This window comes from Pseudopodoces humilis, chromosome 7 (assembly GCF_049639895.1).
Source record: "Pseudopodoces humilis isolate 2021_Gansu_Grassland_sample_001 chromosome 7, ASM4963989v1, whole genome shotgun sequence".
NCBI classification, from domain to species: Eukaryota; Metazoa; Chordata; class Aves; order Passeriformes; family Paridae; genus Pseudopodoces; species Pseudopodoces humilis.
The window spans coordinates 61152853-61171407 of record NC_142206.1 but is presented as its reverse complement, the minus strand read 5'-3'; the positions used below and the strand labels follow the sequence as shown (position 1 = coordinate 61171407).

At 43.5% G+C, this 18555-nt stretch overlaps 2 protein-coding genes across 4 annotated transcripts; one reads left to right on the top strand and one right to left on the bottom strand.

Moving 5' to 3' along the window:
• Nucleotides 1-73: 73 nt before the first annotated feature.
• On the bottom strand, nucleotides 74-12566 carry L2HGDH (L-2-hydroxyglutarate dehydrogenase). 3 transcript variants are annotated; one of them, XR_015773015.1, is made up of 11 exons: nucleotides 12418-12566; nucleotides 11763-11878; nucleotides 10349-10500; nucleotides 8396-8527; nucleotides 7813-7975; nucleotides 7250-7284; nucleotides 5490-5657; nucleotides 3986-4143; nucleotides 3738-3805; nucleotides 2935-3066; nucleotides 2137-2153 (listed from the first exon to the last, which is right to left on the bottom strand). XR_015773015.1 is itself a non-coding variant. In XM_005528619.3 (10 exons), exons 1-10 carry the CDS (start codon nucleotides 12492-12494, stop codon nucleotides 1958-1960), a joined length of 1329 nt encoding a protein of 442 aa, XP_005528676.2. In that variant the 5' UTR covers nucleotides 12495-12566; the 3' UTR covers nucleotides 74-1957. The 3 variants fall into 3 exon arrangements, 2 of the variants coding, with proteins under 2 accessions (XP_005528676.2, XP_087914474.1); XM_005528619.3 differs by lacking the exon at nucleotides 3738-3805 and having other exon boundaries at nucleotides 74-2153; XM_088058348.1 differs by lacking the exons at nucleotides 2137-2153; nucleotides 2935-3066 and having other exon boundaries at nucleotides 3080-3805.
• DMAC2L (distal membrane arm assembly component 2 like) lies at nucleotides 12519-17874 on the top strand. Its single transcript, XM_014257500.2, has 5 exons — nucleotides 12519-12643; nucleotides 12803-12900; nucleotides 14782-14990; nucleotides 16705-16876; nucleotides 17339-17874. The coding sequence occupies exons 2-5, from the start codon at nucleotides 12812-12814 to the stop codon at nucleotides 17451-17453; spliced, it is 585 nt and encodes a 194-aa protein (XP_014112975.1). The 5' UTR covers nucleotides 12519-12643; nucleotides 12803-12811; the 3' UTR covers nucleotides 17454-17874.
• The last annotated feature ends 681 nt before the right edge of the window (nucleotides 17875-18555 follow it).

The window sequence follows — 18555 nt, the reverse complement described above, 5'->3', positions numbered from 1 at the left end:
TCCAGTGAAACTTGTCACTGAGTCAGGAGAAATACACAGACTTTACAGCATTTTAAAAAACCCCACCACACTATTTTAATCATAAAAGGCACATTTATGAAATCATCAAAGTGAGGCTCATTTGGAAAATAAATTAATACATTTTCACACTTTGTGAGCAACGAGATTGATGCCCGAAACCCTGATATCATAACCTCTGAACTTATTTTTATAACAGAAGTGTAAAATTTTTATCTCTGAAAAGATTTCTGTTTCACAGGATGCTACATCAAGGTTCATAAATTAAGTTTCAAATAAACTTTACCCCCAATCAATCATCACCTGAGAGGAAAAAGCACTGCAGGCAGCACAGGGAAATGCTGACTTAGGACTCCCCCAGGTCTCTGTCTGCTTTGCATTTTAATGTTCTTTATTTTGTTAATACATGTCAGGGCCACACCCCGTGTGGGAGGAAGTGGCTTTTGCAATCCTTTTGTAGGATTTACTGTTGATAGGCAACATTTCTGGCAGGGAGGGAAGATAGGATTGTTCCACTCTGGGAAGTTTTACACAGCCCCGTGGCACTGGAAGACTTGGAACAGCTGAATCTCTGCCTAAAGTGACCAAAGCTTTGCTGTGAAAAGGTTTTTAATTTGATTTCCAGCAGTCAATTTGCTGATAAAGTAGATTTTACCAGGAGAAAAAAATAAAAAAAAAATTAAAAAGGCAGATTAAGCCCTTTTTTCCCTCAAAAAAGTGTCTCCAATCTGTACAGTAAAATCAGCCTCACAGCTGCCCTCCTGTGCTAACCCACTCCCACCAGAGGAGCTCAGAAAAGAACTTTTTAAGGAAAATTTAATGTCCAATTTTCTGGTACAAACTCCCCACAATTATCTGTGTTACCCAACATCCTGTGAGCATCTGCTATAAAGTCCTCAATACTTTGTCCCTGAGGCCACAAAATTCTGCTTTACAGCAATTCTGCACGACACTCCCAGATCCTCAGCTCAGCACTGAGCTTGCTTCACATCCCTCTCCACACAGACTCCTCCAAGGGTATCTCTGATAAAAACTGGGTGTCAATGGAGCTCAGAGGAGTCACCAGCACTGCCTGAGCTCCCCTCGTGCTCAGGGAAAATGGGAAACCTTCCTGACTCACCCCTGCTCAGGCTCCAAGGGAATCAATATCAAACATGACCCAAGGCAGGTTTCTGGAGCTTCCTTCCCTTCACATTCCCTGTTCCAAAGACCATTTTCCCTGGATTGCCCAACTGGCTGGACAAAGATCCTTTTGTACTAGCAGCATTCAGAGGCAGGAAGAAGCCCAAACCCCCGATGAATTTTCTGATCAGCACTGATTTCCCAGCTGTAAATTAAATTAAAAGTGATTATTTATATCCATATTTTCATTTCTGCTCTATAAAAAACAGAGACAGTGATCAGACAGAGTATCTGAATTGCAGATCTAAATTGCCTTGGGTCTGGTAATCCTCTTTAAGCTTATTTTTCTGTGAAATACTCTACATTCGCGTCGAAGGCTCTGAATATTGTTCTCAATCTCTGATAAAGCCTTTAATTCCATATCAGCAGGGCCCTTAAGCAGGTTTATCCTTCTATTCCATTATTCCATGTAATCTAGAGGACTGCAGACTCCATTTAAATGGAATCAGAGCACACAGAGAGCCACCCCATGCCTGTGGCTCTGCAGACCCCTCTGAGGAGGTGAGCACAGGCATGGGGAATCCATGTGGATAATCCCACCACAGGGGCTCTCCCTCCTCTGCCTGTGGCTGGAGACCCTCCCGTGGCTGCTCCTGCCCAGGTGGCCAAACTTGGGACGCGACGCTCAAGGAGCTGTGGCAGCGAACATTGCCGAGGCTGCCTGGGCTCTTCCCAGCCCTGCTGCCTGGTGGCTCCGTGTCCTTCAGGAGGAGTCCCACATTCCAGAGGGGCAGAACCTGCCCGTTCCCGCCGGGATTCAGAGCTGGAAGCGCCGCTCGGCCTCGGCGGCAATGGCGGCGGCGATGGCGAGGGAGGAGGTGGCAGCGGGAGAAGGAGCGTTCCTGACGTGCAGGATCCTGCTCCCCACGTCCCCCGTGCCTCCATCGAACACAAAGTCATCCACCAAATTCCCCTGGCTGTCCAGAGCCTGGGCTCTCACACCAGAGGGACCCCTGCAAAAGCAAGGAGGAGCTCACCAGCAGAAGGAAAATGTTGTTCTGAGTCAGGAAAATCGATTTCTGTGAGAAGGTGTCCAGGGAGACAGTGAGGAGGGCACAGAGTGCAGACAAAGCCTTTTGGGGGAGGTTTGACACTCAGGAGGCAGAGTGGGGGTATCTGACAGTCATGGAAACATCGAGGTTGGAAAAGACCTCCCAGACCATTGAGTCCAACCTCTGACCTTACAGCCCATCCCACTCCATGGGCAGGGACACATCCCACTATCCCAGGCTGCTCCAAACCCTGTCCAGCCTGGCCTTGGACACTTCCAGGGATCCAGGGGCAGCCACAGCTGCTCTGGGCACCTGTGCCAGGGCCTCCCCACCCTCCCAGCCAGGAATTCCTTCCCAACATCCCATCTAAACCCCTCTGGCAGTTTGAGGCCATTCTCCCTTGTCCTGCCTCTCCAAGGCTCTGTAAAACTCACTCTCCACCTTTCTGTGGGTTCTCTCTTCAAGTACTGCAAGGCCATAATGAGGTCACCCCAAAACTTCTCCAGGCTGAACAATCCCAAAATTCTCAGCCTTTCCTCCCAGCAGAGCTGCTCCATCCCTGTGATCATCTTGGTGCCTCCTCTGGACTGAGGAGCTCCAGGTCCTTCCTGTGCTGGGATCGCCAAGCTGGAGGCAGCTCCATGCTTTGGTATCGTATGTTGGTGGAGGAAGGGACTAAAGCCCTGCCACACTTTCTGCTGCTCAAATATGAGATTTCCCAAACAGGAGATGTTTCTTTTACCTGAGCACATCATTGGTGGTGACCTCAGGGATGAACTTCTGCAGCTGCCTCACCTGGGCACTGAGGGAAAAGGCTCTGTACAGCTCCCCCAGGCCGTAGGACACGTTCCTCAGCACCAGCTTCCACAGCCCGCTGCAAGGGGAGACACAACTGCAGTGAGGGAAAATCTGCCTCAAAATGCACCAGCTGCAGCTGCTGAAAAAGGCAGCAAATGCAACTGCAGGGCACAAGTTCCCGTTCCCAAAATCTGGAATGACATAATGCTTTATATTTAAGAAATTCATGTTTGCCCTTCTCTGCTTCAACAAACCTTTCTCACAGAGCTGTGGCACTGAATTAACTCTCAATTCCAGTCCTGGAAGTGTTCCAGGCCATGTTGGATGGGGCTTGGAGCTACCTGGGCAGGGACACCTTCCCCTGTCCCAGCTTACTCCAAGCCCCAATGTCCAGCCTGGCCTTGGACACTGCCAGGGGGATCCAGGGGCAGCCACAGCTGCTTTGGGAATTCTATTCCAGAGTCTCCCCATTCTCCCAGCCAGGAATTAATTCCCAATCTCCCATCCATCCCTGCCCTCTGGCACTGGGAGCCATTCCCTGTGTCCTGTCCCTCCATCCCTTGTCCCCAGTTCCTCTCCAGCTCCCCTGGAGCCCCTTCAGGCCCTGCAAGGGGCTCTGAGCTCTCCCTGGATCCTTCCCTTCTCCAGGTGAACATTCCCAGCTCTCCCAGCCGTTCTCTCCTCCCAGCACCCTCTGCAGGTATTTAATGATGCTGTCTCAGCTGATGAAGTTATCACAAAACCAACCCTGGAACAGCTCCACCAGCACCTTCCACTGAGCAGCCCCATTCCCAGACTGGTTGAGACACGTCCTGCTGGAAAATTCAAATATGAGACCACATAAAGTCAAATGTCTTGGGGAAGTCCACCCTTATCAGCACAACTGTCTTGAAACACGCCAAAAATGTGGGAAAAGCAGGATTCTGGGCAGGAATTGGTTTCCATGGCTCACATTTCAACGAGAGCACCCAGCAGACACAAACATGAAGCATTACCTGTAGGTCACAGCATCTAAGAAGTCCCCAGGGCTGAAGTCCAAGAGTTTGTAGCCTTCTCTCTTAAAGGCCAGCACTGCATTAGGGCCAAGCCAAATGCTGCCATCCATCCTGGGCGTGAAATGGAATCCCAGGAAGGGGAAACGAGGGTTGGGAACCTGAAATGGGACACAGGAGTGATCAGAGCTGTTACAAACACCAAAATTGCCATTTTATTTCCAACCTCAGCAACAAAACTTGGGAGTGACAGAACCTTGGAATCAGCTCTGAGCTGGTTTTGCTGCTTGTTAATTGTGCAGTTGTGGCGTTAATGTCATTAATTAAAACACTGGAGAACAGAGCAGGGCCAGGTAAAGCTGAATTTTAGGGAAAAAGAAAACAAATAGCAGGAAAACAAAAAAAAATCCACATGAGAAACAGAATCAGGATATAAATCAACCCAGAATAAAACCAATGATGTTATTCACCAGCAGCAATTACACTGCAATAAAATAGAATAGAAAATATTGGGAAACCCTTACAGTGTGTACAAAACAGCCTGAACTTAGCAGGCCTGGTTAATGCTAATAATAAATAACTGCATGTTCTTTTTTCGTTCTTTTTTTGTTCCTGTTCCTCCCTTCCCATCCCAAGACAGGATCCTGAATCATTCCCAGCTGAGATCAGACAAACAGCATTCCAATTTTCCCAAAAAATCCAGCGTTTAGCAGGCAAAGCTAATCTCATATTCAGAAAATCAGTATTTAGATCTACAGAATTAGCTAAAATGGTACCCTAGGAATTCTCTGAACTTGCTCTATAACTACATTTTCTATCTGGGATTCCTCCTCTTCATCCCATTATTTGTCTTTATTTGGTGGTTGAAAGGCTTTCCCTTTTTCTCCCACATCAATTTTTTATGACAAAATCAGCAAATTCAAAAATAAGGTTGAGAGGAAAATACCTAAATCTGAGTGTTGCGTGTTAGCACAAAAGATTAAACCCTTCATCAATAATTCATCACAGAATCCCAGAATCACTGAGGTTGGAAAAGACCTCCAGTGTCATCAGGGAATTTCCTGACGGTACAGTCAACCCCTTTGTCCAGATTATCAATAAAGAGATTAAACAGCGCTGTTATTATTTAAACAATAAATAATAATTTACTGTCATCTCTCCCTGACTTCTAAATCCTGCCTACAGATTTATTTTAGGACATATAGAAATAATTTAAGAGTTTTCTGGATATGTGGCAATGGGATATTCCATCTTTTCTCTATTAAGAAAAAAAAACAAACCCCAAAACTAAAACCATAAACAAAACAAAAAATTTCCCACGTGGTACTTCCATGTTTCCCTCAAAAATTAACAAAATCCAAGCTGTCCTGTCAGAACCCAACTGAATCTCCATCTGACAGAATTTATTATTAAATTTATTTAATTTATTATTAAATTTTAGGCATTTTTCCTGCATTTCTAGCAGCTCTTAGGGCACACTGTGACAGACAAACCAGGGGGTACGTACTGGATAAATATTTCCTTTCACCAAGTAAGATTTTTCTGGTTTTAGCACCAAATAATCCCCCCGGAACGGGACAATCCGGGGCTCGGGGCTGCAGCCGCTGATTTCGGACAGGCGGTCGGAGTGAAGCCCTGCACAGGTCAAAATGTGCCCACAGGAGATTTCCTCACCCTGTGGGAAACAAAAAAAAAAAACCATAAAAATTCAATGTAGCTGCTAAAAAAAACATCCAGAAAAACCCCACAGCCTTACTGATATTTAACTTGTAAATGTAAGTTCATTATTTATAATATTACTGATAATATTACATTTATGTTTATATTATTATTATTTATATATTTATATTTATATAAATATTTATACATTTATATGTTCTTTATATTATAATATAACATATATTATAAAAATATAATAATATGATATAATATAAATATAAGTTAATTATTTATATTATTGATATTACATCTATATTTATATTATTAATTAATATTTTATATATAAATATTTAGATAGTATTTATATATTATTTATATTATATAATATATAATATATAAAAATAATAATATGATAAATAATATAAATATAAGTTAATTATAATATTACTGATATTACATTTATATTTATTATTTATATATTTATATTTATAAATGTGTTTCTATTTATATATTTATATATTTATATAAATTTATTATAAATCTTATTTATAATATATTTATATATTATTTATATTATACAATATAATAATATATTTTATATAATATAAAAATATAAGATACTATGTAATATTTAATTGTTAATATGTATTATAATCTATTATATTTATAATTTTATGTTTATAAGTTATTAAGTTATATACTTTTAAGTTATAAAACTTATATTTAAATAAGTTCAATAACGCTGTTCACTGATTTGACCCCACAGGGTGGGAGCAGCTACACAAATTCACAGCACAAAGTTATGCAGAGCTCCTAAATATTAAACACCTTACCATAAATAAATAAATTTTTAAAAAATCAAAAGCTATTATCTATTTATTTAGGTCACCGTGTCTGTTTTTAAATACTATGGGGTTTTTTTTCTTCAACTGAAAAATGTTTGCATGGAAAAAATACCAGTATTTGGTGGAAAAAAAAACAGATTTTGGAAGGTACTTTTTAATGAAAGAGCAAAAAATAGGAGAAAAAAGCAGCAAAACTAAATTTAAAAAGTACCAGAGGGGTTGTGAGGTTGTTTTTGTTCCAGATATTCCCTCCTGAAGTTGAAGGGATTACAAGCACAGGTCCTGACTTGCAGGAACAGCAGCTGTTGTGCACCTGTTTTACTGAAGCAGTTCTGATGATAAAATGATAATAAAACAATGCTAAAAGCCTCCTTATCATTTTATGGATGCCACAGCCTTAAAGTAAACATGAAAATTGGTGTTTGTCCCCAAATCAACAAGCCATAAAGGAGTTCTTGGAAACACAAGCATCAGACTGTGCAAACAAAGCAGATAAGGGACATTAAACACTAGGCAGCAGAAAGTTAGTTTATTATTTTACATCATGATTGTTATTATTTATTAATTTGAATTAATAATTAATTTGAACATCCTCATTGTTAAGAACTGACTGCAGTTGTTTTATCAAACTGATCATGTTGTTGAACTGCAGCTTTTTAACCTTTTTTTTTTGGGAGATGATTAATCCACCAGGAAAAAAAAAATCTTAATTAAAGGAGAAGCAGCTTCCTGGGAGGAATTAAAACTTCTTTTTCACCCTTACCTTTTTGCTCCTAACAATCACTGGGTATTTCAGTCCTGAAATGGAATTAAACAAGAGAAGGAATTACTAGAACAAGTAACGGAGAACTGACAGAACAAGCAACTTGTCATCAGGGAGGAATTTTCCTCAGGAATATCTTCCAAGCTATAGAAGTTGTCATAATTAATGTTGTTGGACATGACTGTATTTATTAATTATATCATTAATTTTTATTCTTCCCTCTGTGTGCCAGCACAGATCCAACCTGCCATCAGGATAAGGAAAATCACTATTACAAGAATAAACATGCAAGATTCAGATAAATCTGATTTTAAGAGGCGATAACAACTTTATTTCTCCATTTTACTCTTTCTTCCCATCAGTTTTAAATGTTTCAGCTGAGGGGTGATCTGCCTGCAAAAAAAACCTAAGTGAGTTTTCTGAATACTCTCACTAAGATAATTTTGCTTTTTTTCTCGTCCCTAGGAGACAGATTAATTCAGAAATGTCATTTCAGTTAAAACAATCGTGTTTTGAACAAAATCTTTGTAGTAAATGGAGGGCAAAAAAAAATCCAGTCTTACCATCTTCACTTTCTGGAGAACTTTCTTTGGCCATCTCCATGTTTGTGACTTCAAAATCAGTCAAGATTGTCCCACCTGCTTCCTGAAAGTCTCTGGCATAGGACTGGGCCACTTGTTTGTAATCCACAATCCCAGTGTAGGGAGAATCAAGGGCCATCAGTCCCTGGAAGAAAAAAATAAAAATTAAAAATATTCTTTTCCAGGAAATTTCTGTCTGTACCTACAACCACTCCTAAGTCACACAGCTACACCAGAGCAAGCTGCCAGGTGAAACAGCACAGGGAATTCATATCCAGCTTTTCCTTTCAAACAAAGACAGACTAATCAATAACAAGTCTCTGTTCCATAAACTCCTCACATTCCTCCTTCTGGGAAAATAAACAGGTGAGAAGTGCTACATGACAGCCACACCACCTGCATCGAAATTGGCTTGATCCAAATCCACTTTTATGGATGGGAAGGAATTTTCAGGCTCCTTTAAACTTGAACCTCAACGCCAGAAAAATATTTTTGTTAAATGAAAATACGTTTTCACCTGTGAAACAACTCTTACAAGCTAATTAGAATTATGGTAACCCCTTACCCTGCAGAAGGGCTCCTTCTCCTGGATTTCCTTGGCTCCAATGAGTTTCAGCCCCGGGACGTTGTTCTGCAGCCCCCTCTCATACAGAGCTTTGAGCCTTGGAATTTCATCATGTTCCACGGCCACAATCAGCTTTGGGAAGGCAAAAAAATCACAGCAGTGAGCAAAACAGAGCCAGGGCACGTTTGGCAACAAGCTCAAGCAGTTGAATCCAGGGGATGAAAAATGGTTGGTGCCATTAATTGCACAAAATTCTGTTGCTGAGGAAGGACTAAAATATCATAGAGAATTAAAAAATAAATGCTAAACTGTAACTTGAGTTACTATCAATTGACAATATTTGCTAGAAGCACCCTGAGACTACAAGTCTGCATGTGAAAGAAGAGAATATGAATTAAAAGAAGCACTAGGATGCTTTCAAAAGTAAAACTGAACTCAACCCAAGATGTACAAATCTCAAAGAGCCTTGATAGGAGAGAAAGGACATGTTCTGACATGGTCTGAGTGGAATTGTACCAGTTTCAGTTCATTTAATCAAGGAGTCTGTTCACAGCTATCACAGGAGATAAATCCAGGCTGTGAATTACCTGTGCCTGGTTTGCACAGATCATGTTCAGCTCTGGCACCTCACAGGTGTGAAGCTCTCCAAGCCTGGGGCTGCTTTAGGGAAAGCTTGTGAAGTTTCACCATTATCTTCCCTGGAATGAACACTGCCAGGGGAGTGTCATGGAATCAGGGAATTGCTGAGGTTGGAAAAGCTCTCTCAGAGTCCAACTGATCTCTCAGCACTGCCAAGGTCACAACTGCCCCATGTCCCCAACAGTGCCATCCACAGGGATTTTAGATCCCTCCAGAGATGGGGACTCCAGCACTGTCCTGGACAGCTGGACAAACCTTTCCAGGAAGGAATTTTCCCCAGTATCAAACTAAAGCTTTGTGGCCCATCCTGGGGCTGTTCCCTCTCCTCCTGTCCCTGTTCCCTGGGAGCAGAACCTCCCTTGGCTGTCCCCTCCTGCCAGGGACTCATGTAGAGCCACAAGGGCCCCCTGAGCCTCCTTTGCTCCAGGCTCAGCCCCTTCCCAGCTCCCTCAGGAATTCTCCAGCCCCTTCCCAGCTCCCTCAGGAATTCTCCAGCCCCTTTTCCAGCTCCCTCAGGAATTCTCCAGCCCCTTTTCCAGCTCCCTCAGGAATTCTCCAGCCCCTTCCCAGCTCCATTCCCTTCTGGGGACACGCTCCAGTTCCTCCAGCTGGCTTTGCTGTGAGGAGCCCAGAGTTGTCCCCAAGATTGGAGGTGGCCCAGCAGTGCCAGCACAAGGGCACTGCCCTGCTCCTGCTGCCACCCTGTTGTTGGTACAAAATATACAAATTCAGTGTCAGCCAGGCTCCAGCTGACCCCTTCAGGACAGGAGGTTTGAGCAGGGAGCAGGCTGTCCCCTCAGGTGTGCTGCTGCACAGATCCACAGTGCCACCCTGTGCCCAGCGTGGTAGCAGAGGGAGCACGGACTGGACACGGCTCTGAGAAGAACCATGGAATTCAAATTTATCCCTCAGGGCCAAGACCTTGGGGTTAGGATAGAAAGCCCTGTGGAAACAGCAGCTCAATGCCCAGTGAGAGCTGGAAAACCTGAACTGAGCGTTAGAACAACTGGGAAATGGATAGAGAACTCTGTTTCACTGAGGAATCCACACCTGGAATGCTCTGCCCAGTCCTGGTTCTCACCTTGCACCACAGACAAACTGAATTAAAAATGGTTCAGAGCGTGGAGGGTCATGAAAAACCTCTCATACTGAGACTCATCAACTGGAAGGGATGATTTGGGATTATGTGCATTATACACATTTATGTATAAAATTACGTGCAACTAGGAGAATGTGGAGAAAATCCACGGCCAGGCACCATGACACAGCTTCAGTTTCCACAGGTAAAGCAGGGAAACACAGGGATTCCTGTACCTTCCCACACTGTTTGTAGGGAATTCCCTTCTGGTCACAGTATTTGTAGCAGAGGGCTGCCCCCTGCACGCAGAGCTTGGCCTTCAGGGAGCCAGGGGTGTAGTAAATCCCGCTGTGGATCACACCACTGTTGTGTCCACTCTGGTGATGGGCTAAAGAGAAAAAAAATACATTGTTAGAATCCATTTGTTCCCATTTAAATCACTTCAGCTGTCAGAAGAATGAGTAAATTGAGGTCCTGCCTTAAATCAGCATTATAAGAGATGATCAAGTGAGAGAACTGCACAATTAAGTCATTCCCTGGCCTCAAAAGGTTAGAGAAACACTGACACAGCCAGTCCTGGTTAATGATAATCACAGCCCACATTGTGTTGGATCAACAGGGAAAAAAAACCCCTAAAATCACAAGTTTTTCCTTCCAGAACAAGCCGATCAATCAAAATGTTTTACAGGCTAAAATTAATTTTAACAAATACAAATTTTACAATGAAATGCATCTCTTAAGGCCTGATCTAACATATTATCTGTGCAATCCACAATTCCTCTGGACATGCTAGCAAGGCCTGGGAGGATTTTTGAGTATTTGTGAACTGGATAAGGTTGCTATTTCCTCTTTGCAAATAGATAAAATAGAGGTAAAAATACCACAAACATTTTTACTGAAGTAATTTGGTCACATTCTTATCCCACTTAACGTTTGGATGCCCAAAGGTCACATTCCTGCTTGGCACTCACACAGCTGTTAAGGACTTTGTGTACGTCTTGGGGATAAAAAGTCATTTTTGTATCATTCATGGAACATCTCAAGAGCAATTTACAGCCTGGCTGGTGGAGCTATTTAAGACAAGATTTTGGACTCACAGGTCCTGTTTGGAGTTAATCACTGATGTCTATTCCTTGGGATTCTCCCAGCTCCATGCAGGACCTGCGTGTGCCCTTCCACAACCTGCACTACTCCTTATCCTGGTTATTCCCCCTCCTTGTCCTCTCTCCTGACATTCCTTGCTGCTGGTCACACTGCAGCTTCCACAGCAGCAATGCTTTTTAACTTAAAATTCCCAATGTGAAGTCCCAGCAGTGAAGCACAGACAACTCCGCTTCTCTGCTGAAGGACACATCCCTGGGAGAAGGCTGGAGGAAATTCCGTGTTAGGGAAGAGTCATCACAGAATCCCAGGATGGTTTGGGATGGAAGAGATTTTACAGATCCACACCTTCCACTACCCAACGCTGCTCCAAGCCCTGTCCAACCCAGTCTGGAACACTTCCAGGATGGGAAACCCATCACCAACTCAACAACACGGGCAGGTGCTCTCCCACAACTACTACCCAAAAGCCGATCCCTCCCCACAGATATCCAGGGAATACTGAGGCTGTGGCAGCTGTCGGTCCCTGTCACCTGTCCCGCTCCGTACCCGGCTCCTGCTCCTTCTCCAGCACGGCGAAGGCCAGCGAGGGATGGCGCTGGATGAGCTCCCGGGCCGCGGCCAGGCCCACGATCCCCGCGCCCACCACGGCCACGTCGAACGAGCTGAGGGGACACGGCCATCAGCACAACCCGGGACAGGGAAAGGGAACAGGGGATGGCGAAAAGGGATGCAGGGAATAGAAGGGAGAGGGAAAGGGAAGAGAGGAAAAGGGATATAAAGTTAGGGTTATAAGGGAAGGAGATATAAGGAATAAAGGGCATATATAAGGGAGTAAAGGGGAGAGGAAAACGGGATGGAAGAAAGGGGATGGGGTGATTAATAATGTAGAGGGGAAAGGGATAGCAGACAAAAGATGTAGGGGAAGTGGTTATAGAGAATACAGGGGATGAGGAAAAGGGAATAAGGAAAGGTGATATAGCAAACATAGAGGATACAGAAAACAGGAAGAGGTAAAAGATAGGGGAAAATGACACGGAAAAGGATAGGGGAAGTGGATGAGCAGATGTACAGACGAGAGGGGAAGGGGTGAGGGGAGACCCTAGCGACAGGGACAAGGATAGTCTTATAGGGTTAGGGACTAGACCAGGAGAAGAGATGGAGCTAGGGGAAGGAGCAGGTGAGCGCTGCCCGCCGGCCTCACCTGCTCCGCCGGCTCTGCAGCCGCCACAGCGCCGCGGCCCCGCCCGGGCCCGCGCGGCCCCTCAGCGCCGCCGCCATGTTGGGGGCGGAGAGAGGGCCGGGGCCGCGTCCGCGCGTCCTCCTCCTTCTTTCCTCTCCTCCTTCTCTCCTTTCCTCCTCCTCCTCCTGCTGCCCCTGCCCCTCCTGCTCCGCTTAGCCAGGCAGCGCAGCGCCGGCCTCCGGGCAAGGTTCGGTCGCTCGGCGCCGGGGGCAGTGACGGTCCCCACCCCCGCAGCCGTGGGCCCGCCCGGGCTCGCAGCCCCGGTCAGGCCTTGAGGGCGGCACGGCGTTCCCCTGCTGCTGGCGCTCCAAATAACATCTCCCTTTCCCCCTCTCCTGTCTGCAAGGAGGTGAGGATGGCGTTGGGGACACTCTTGAGGAAGCCGCCGCTGCCGCCGGGCAGTTGTCGAGCCTTTTGGGGATGGCTGAATGCCGTGTTCAACAAGTAAGAGTGAGTCGCTGGTTAATAATTAACTTTCAGATCCCTCAAATTCTCTGCGCGGTTTGCGGAGCAGAACAACCAAATCCCTCGGCTACAGAAAACGTTTTCTGTCATTTACGCTCTTCTTTCCCCCCCATATTGCATGGTGGTTGTTGCCAAGGGGTCGTTCCGTATCTGCTTCCCATTCCAAAGCTGTGACCTTCCAGAGGAAGGTGTGTGCTCTGCCCCTTCCCTGGAATGCACATGGATCCCATCCCAAAATCCTGGTCTTCTTTGACCCCAAATCTCACCTTAATCAGTGGCACAGTTTTCTTTCCTTACAGACATGGAAGGAAACAGAGTTAAAGTTGTATTTGTATTCTTTTTTTCCCAAAAAGCATCTGCCACTTAAATAAAAAAACCTCACGCCAGACTAATCACTGCACAATCCAAAAATTACCCATGAACCATTTCCAGTAAATCACATTCTCACGTTATAAATAACTATGTAGTTGTTGGCTTTCACTATTATATATTAACTTTTACAAATTATTTTAATATAGTACAGTTTATAATCTCTTTTTAACTGTTTTTGATATCATATAATTTGTCAGCCTTTGATAGTTAATTCCCTAATCCCTGGGTAAATTGTATATTTTAGTGTAATAAATACATATTACAGTTTAGGCTTTCACAGAATATTAAAGTAAATGCTGTGTGCTGTGTATTATAACGTTAATTTTTATTTTTTTATTTTATTATTTTTTTAGAAGTAGTTGTTTTTCTGAAATAATAATGAATTACTTTATTTTTGTAGCTAACTAGCAATAGTGAATTAACTAATATTGATTAAAAGAACTTGTAAAAACAGCTAAAACATCTGTATAAGATAACATTAAAAAGAACCAGGCAAATAACACTGAAAGAGCAAAGAAGAATCTACCACTGACCCTTTGGCTATCAATATCAAACCACAGACCAGGGGGCCTTGTGCAGAAATAAAATATAAGCTTCTCAAAATCACATCTGCATCATGGCATGTACTCTAAGAAAACAAAGTCAAGAGCTGAACTCAGCTAAAAAATTCCCCAAACATGTAAATGCAAAAGAATGTTTGAATATGCATAAGCTTCATGAATATGCATTTGACCAATGCAATGAAAAAACAAAGACTTGTTCTAGTTGACTGTGTGCATCTAGCTATTACTAGATGTAACAGTTAATTAATGTATTAATACATTATATTATTATACAATATTAGCATATTATCAATGTAATAATTATATTACATTACTAGTTACTGTTACTTCTACTTCATCCCTTATTATCCCTTACTAAACTTCTAAAAATTTGAAAGAGTGAACCTCATTTACTCACACTTACTTCTCTGACCCTGCACATGATGCCTTAAGTTTTAGCTTTCATATTTTTCCCTAGGTGTGTAGTTTTGAGCTTCCCATTAAATGTCAGTGAGTTCTCTTCACAGGACAGGCAGACAAAACATTTCCTTTTCCAGCTTAGAACCAAGGACAATCGTTACAAGTTTCAGGCCCAAAAGCAGAAACAACAGTGGACTGAAGAGAGAGAACAAGAGGGATGGGACTTCATAATCTGAAGCTGTAATTGGACAATTAACACAGACATACAGATGGACCAAAACTTATAAAAATGTCAGCCCTCGTGACCAGTCATCCATTTCATGACTGTTTTTGGGTCCATCTTGGGTGTAGTCCTGGCCAGGCTCCTGTACTGCCTGAAGTGTATCCTTTAAGGCCTTTCAGTAAATCCCTTCTTTATTCTGCACTCTGTCCAGCCTCTGTTGTAGCTCAGCCCTCTCCAGGCAGGTGTTTGCTGTGGAGCATTATTGTTCCCCGTGGGATGATTCCAGGCTCTCTCTGTCTGCAGGGTGGACCACGAGCGCATCCGAGCCGTGGGTCCCGACCGCGCGGCCTCGGAGTGGCTGCTGCGCTGCGGGGCCCTGGTGAGGTACCAGGGCTCGCCCAAGTGGCAGCAGGACTACAATGGGCTCCCCACAGGGCCCCTGGGCAAGTACAAGATCGAAGCCATCAACGCCACCGACTCCTGCATCATGTACAGAGGATTTGACTACCTGGGTAATGTACACACGGGGCTTCTTCCTAATGGCTTTCATTTTCCTTGCCTTGAAATCTTATATCTACTCGTTAGCTTTCGTTATTATTAACTTTTTAATAATTTCATTGACTTCTGCAAATTATTATTAATCACAACGATTTTGATATAATTTGTAATATCTGTAATGTAATAGCTGTAATCACTTTTAACTGTTTTTGATGCAGTATAATTTGTCAGCTTTTGTAGCCAATGCCGTAGCCATGTGTAACATATATATAAATAACTTACATAACTCATATATATATTAATATATTAATATATAATATATGTTATATATATGTTATATATTTATATATATATCAGTTACATGTGTAATAAACATATATTATAGTTTAAGCTTCCACAAAATATTAAAATAGAAACTATGTGTTGTGCATTGTAACATTCATTTTTGCAGAAATAGCTACTATTTTTATTTTTATAACTAACAATGGTAAGAATAACTCAAGTTTGTGAAAATAGCTAACTATATAAGTATATATATATCTATTATATAACTATCTATATAATTAAATAACGTTAAAGAAAACAGACAAATAACAGAGAAAAAAAGATATGAAGAGGACTTCTGCCACTGACCTTTCAACTATCAATAACTCCCCATTTGTCATAAAACAATAGTATACACATTATAAAGAAATAGCATATCTATTATAAGAAAATAACACACAAAACTTCCAAAAATCAAATCTACACCGTTACACAAGTCAAGAGTCAAACCAAGCTAAAGAATTCCCAGAACATGTAAAAGAACTCAAAGGAATATTTAAGTATATATAATCTTCATAAATATGTATTTGATCAATGTAATAAAAATATATATTAAAAGAGTTATAATAAACCAGTGTACAGCTAGCTAGGGCTGTGCACCCAGCGCTGTGGGGTCCCTTTTTATCCCTAATTAAACTTCTAAAATTCTAGAAAGTAAAGCTCATTTCTCACAAAAATATCAATAATGGTGCCATTTGTTCCTTCCTTAGCAAGATACTGGTAAGTCATTTGTGGTTTTTCTGCCCCTTTATAAATATTTATCAGTCCCTAAGGTTTTGCTGGAGGTGTGATTAAAGTGAAAAGACATTGGGAACTTCAGCTTTTACCTGAAGTGGCCGTAGCACTAAGGAAGTGCCACAAATTTCAATAAATTCATGGCAAAAAGCACTATAAATATTATTTTTCTTCTGCACAAGGAGTGATTTTGGTGTCTCTGAAGTCATAATTCTGCTCATTCTCCAGGCATTTATGGTGTCTTCAAAGACAAGAAGCAGGCTCTCTTCAAAATAAGAGATTAAACAAGTGTTTCAGGTGGTCTTTAAATGACAGATAGCAAAATGGGAACAGGCTGTTTTATTTTTTTCATAGCAAGGGACCCTGAATTTCTGGCATTAGCACTTTCTTAGTCAGAGTTATTGTTTATTACCCAAAACTGTGTAGGTTTTTTGTTACTTGCCCGTTTCAAAGCTCTTGAAATCTTACTGAAACGATTCAAACCCCAAGGTTTTCCTAAATCTGAAGTTCCACAAAGGGACTTTGGATATTGATTGTGTGTTATGGCCCCACTGTATAAAGGAATGTGTTGCTGCGTGGTTTTAGGGGCAGTTATTGAACTGAGAATTTTCCAACCAGCACAGGCTGGTCCTGGAATTCTGGAGCAAATCCTCACTTTTGCCTTTGCAGATGGCCTGGAGCACGTTACAGATATCAAACTGGAGAAGTGCATGTACATCCAGGACGAGTGTCTGCAGAGGCTCAGCGAGACCAGCAACCTCCAGAAGAGTCTGCAGCAGCTGAAGATCATTTCCTGTGGGAATGTCACAGACAAAGGCATCATTGCACTCCACAAGCTGACGTATGTGAGCCACTGAGTGCTTCCACAGCCCCCTGCTCCGGGCTCCTGGGGATTGTGCTGGGTGCAAGGGCTGGGGTCGCTGTTTCGAGCCTGTAGGGTTGGGTTGGGCTCGGGGATCAGTAATTAATGATCAGCTTGGCTTCTGTTCCTGAGCCCTCTCCTGCAGCAGCTCTGCAGGGCAAGGTTTGACTGTGTCCTGTAGCTTTTAGTGCTTCTCCACCTCACAGCTTCCTGCCACGCCACCCTCTCGTGCCTCAGGGTCTGGGACAGACCTGGCTGCTCGAGAATGGGATGCAGCTGGATACTGCAGCTAAAAACCCCAAGCACCCACTTCAGAAAGAAACTTCCAGTAGAACCAGTCACCATTCAAAATACTCAAAGCAACTGCAGTAGGATAATTTCTCCAACTTCTCTGTCAGCAAGTCAATAGTAGTTGGCCATTTTCTTTTTAAATATTTACAGGAACCTGGAATATTTGTATCTGAGTGACCTTCCTGGGATCAGAGAGAAAGAAGTGACCTTCCGTGTCCTTCAGCAGGCACTGCCCAACCTGGAGCTGGAGCTGGATTTGGAATAAACACAGCAGCATGTAACTGAGATGTATGTGATTTCCTAGGATTTATCTTACGTTGCATAAATGAAGTTGTAGACACCGCTGTATTTCCTGTAAGCCCAGCTCTCCCACTACACTCAAAGGTGTATGTGACCTGTTAAGAAATCATGCAATTAAGTTTTATTAAGCTTAAACTCGGTGGTGGATCAGTAACAGACAAAGCAGCCTCTGCACGTGGCTGTTTCCTGTTTCTCTAGGAAGCTCTGAATACGTCAGTCAGAAGTTTTCAGTATTTTATTGCACAGAAGCCAAGTGGCAGTGGGGGGAATGTCGGGGTGTGTGTGGTTTCTGTGTGGTGTTGGTGCTGTTCCCCCTGGAAGAATCTCACCCAGTTGGTGGGTGCTGATTTAATAAAAAATGTTCTGGGTGTTTTTTGGGCTCTTCACACTTTGAGTTTTGTCTGGTTTAATGATCACCCCTCAGGAGCACTGAGCTGCTGAAGGGTCTGTGGCTGTTTGTGGAGGAGCAGCAGCTCATGGACAAAGCCTCAAGTGTGTTTTTGCTGTGTGCTGCCATGGACTGCAGCAGTTCTGTGCAGCTCTGGAGTTGCATCCTCATCCCTCCTGATAAATAAAAGTCATTGAGAATTGTTGAGGTTGGAAAAGTCCTCTGAGATCGTGGGAGTCCCCAGCTGTTCCCCAGCACTGCCAAGGCCACCTCTGAGCCGTGTCCCCCAGTGCCACATCCACACGGCTTTTAAATCCCTCCAGGAATGGTGAGTCCAGCCCTGTCCTGGGCAGCTGTGCCAGGGCTGGACAAACCTTTCAGGAAGGAACTTTCCCTAATATCCAGTCTAAACCTCCCCTGGCCCAGCCTGAGGCCGTTCCCTCCTCCTGTCCCTGTTCCCTGCGAGCAGAGCCCGACCCCCCCGGCTGTCCCCTCCTGCCAGGGACTTGTGCAGAGCCACAAGGGCCCCCTGAGCCTCCTTTGCTCCAGGCTGAGCCTCTTCCCAGCTCCCTCAAGAATTCTCCAGCCCCTTCCCAGCTCCCTCAGCAATTCTCCAGCCCCTTCCCAGCTCCCTCAGCAATTCTCCAGCCCCTTCCCAGCTCCCTCAGCAATTCTCCAG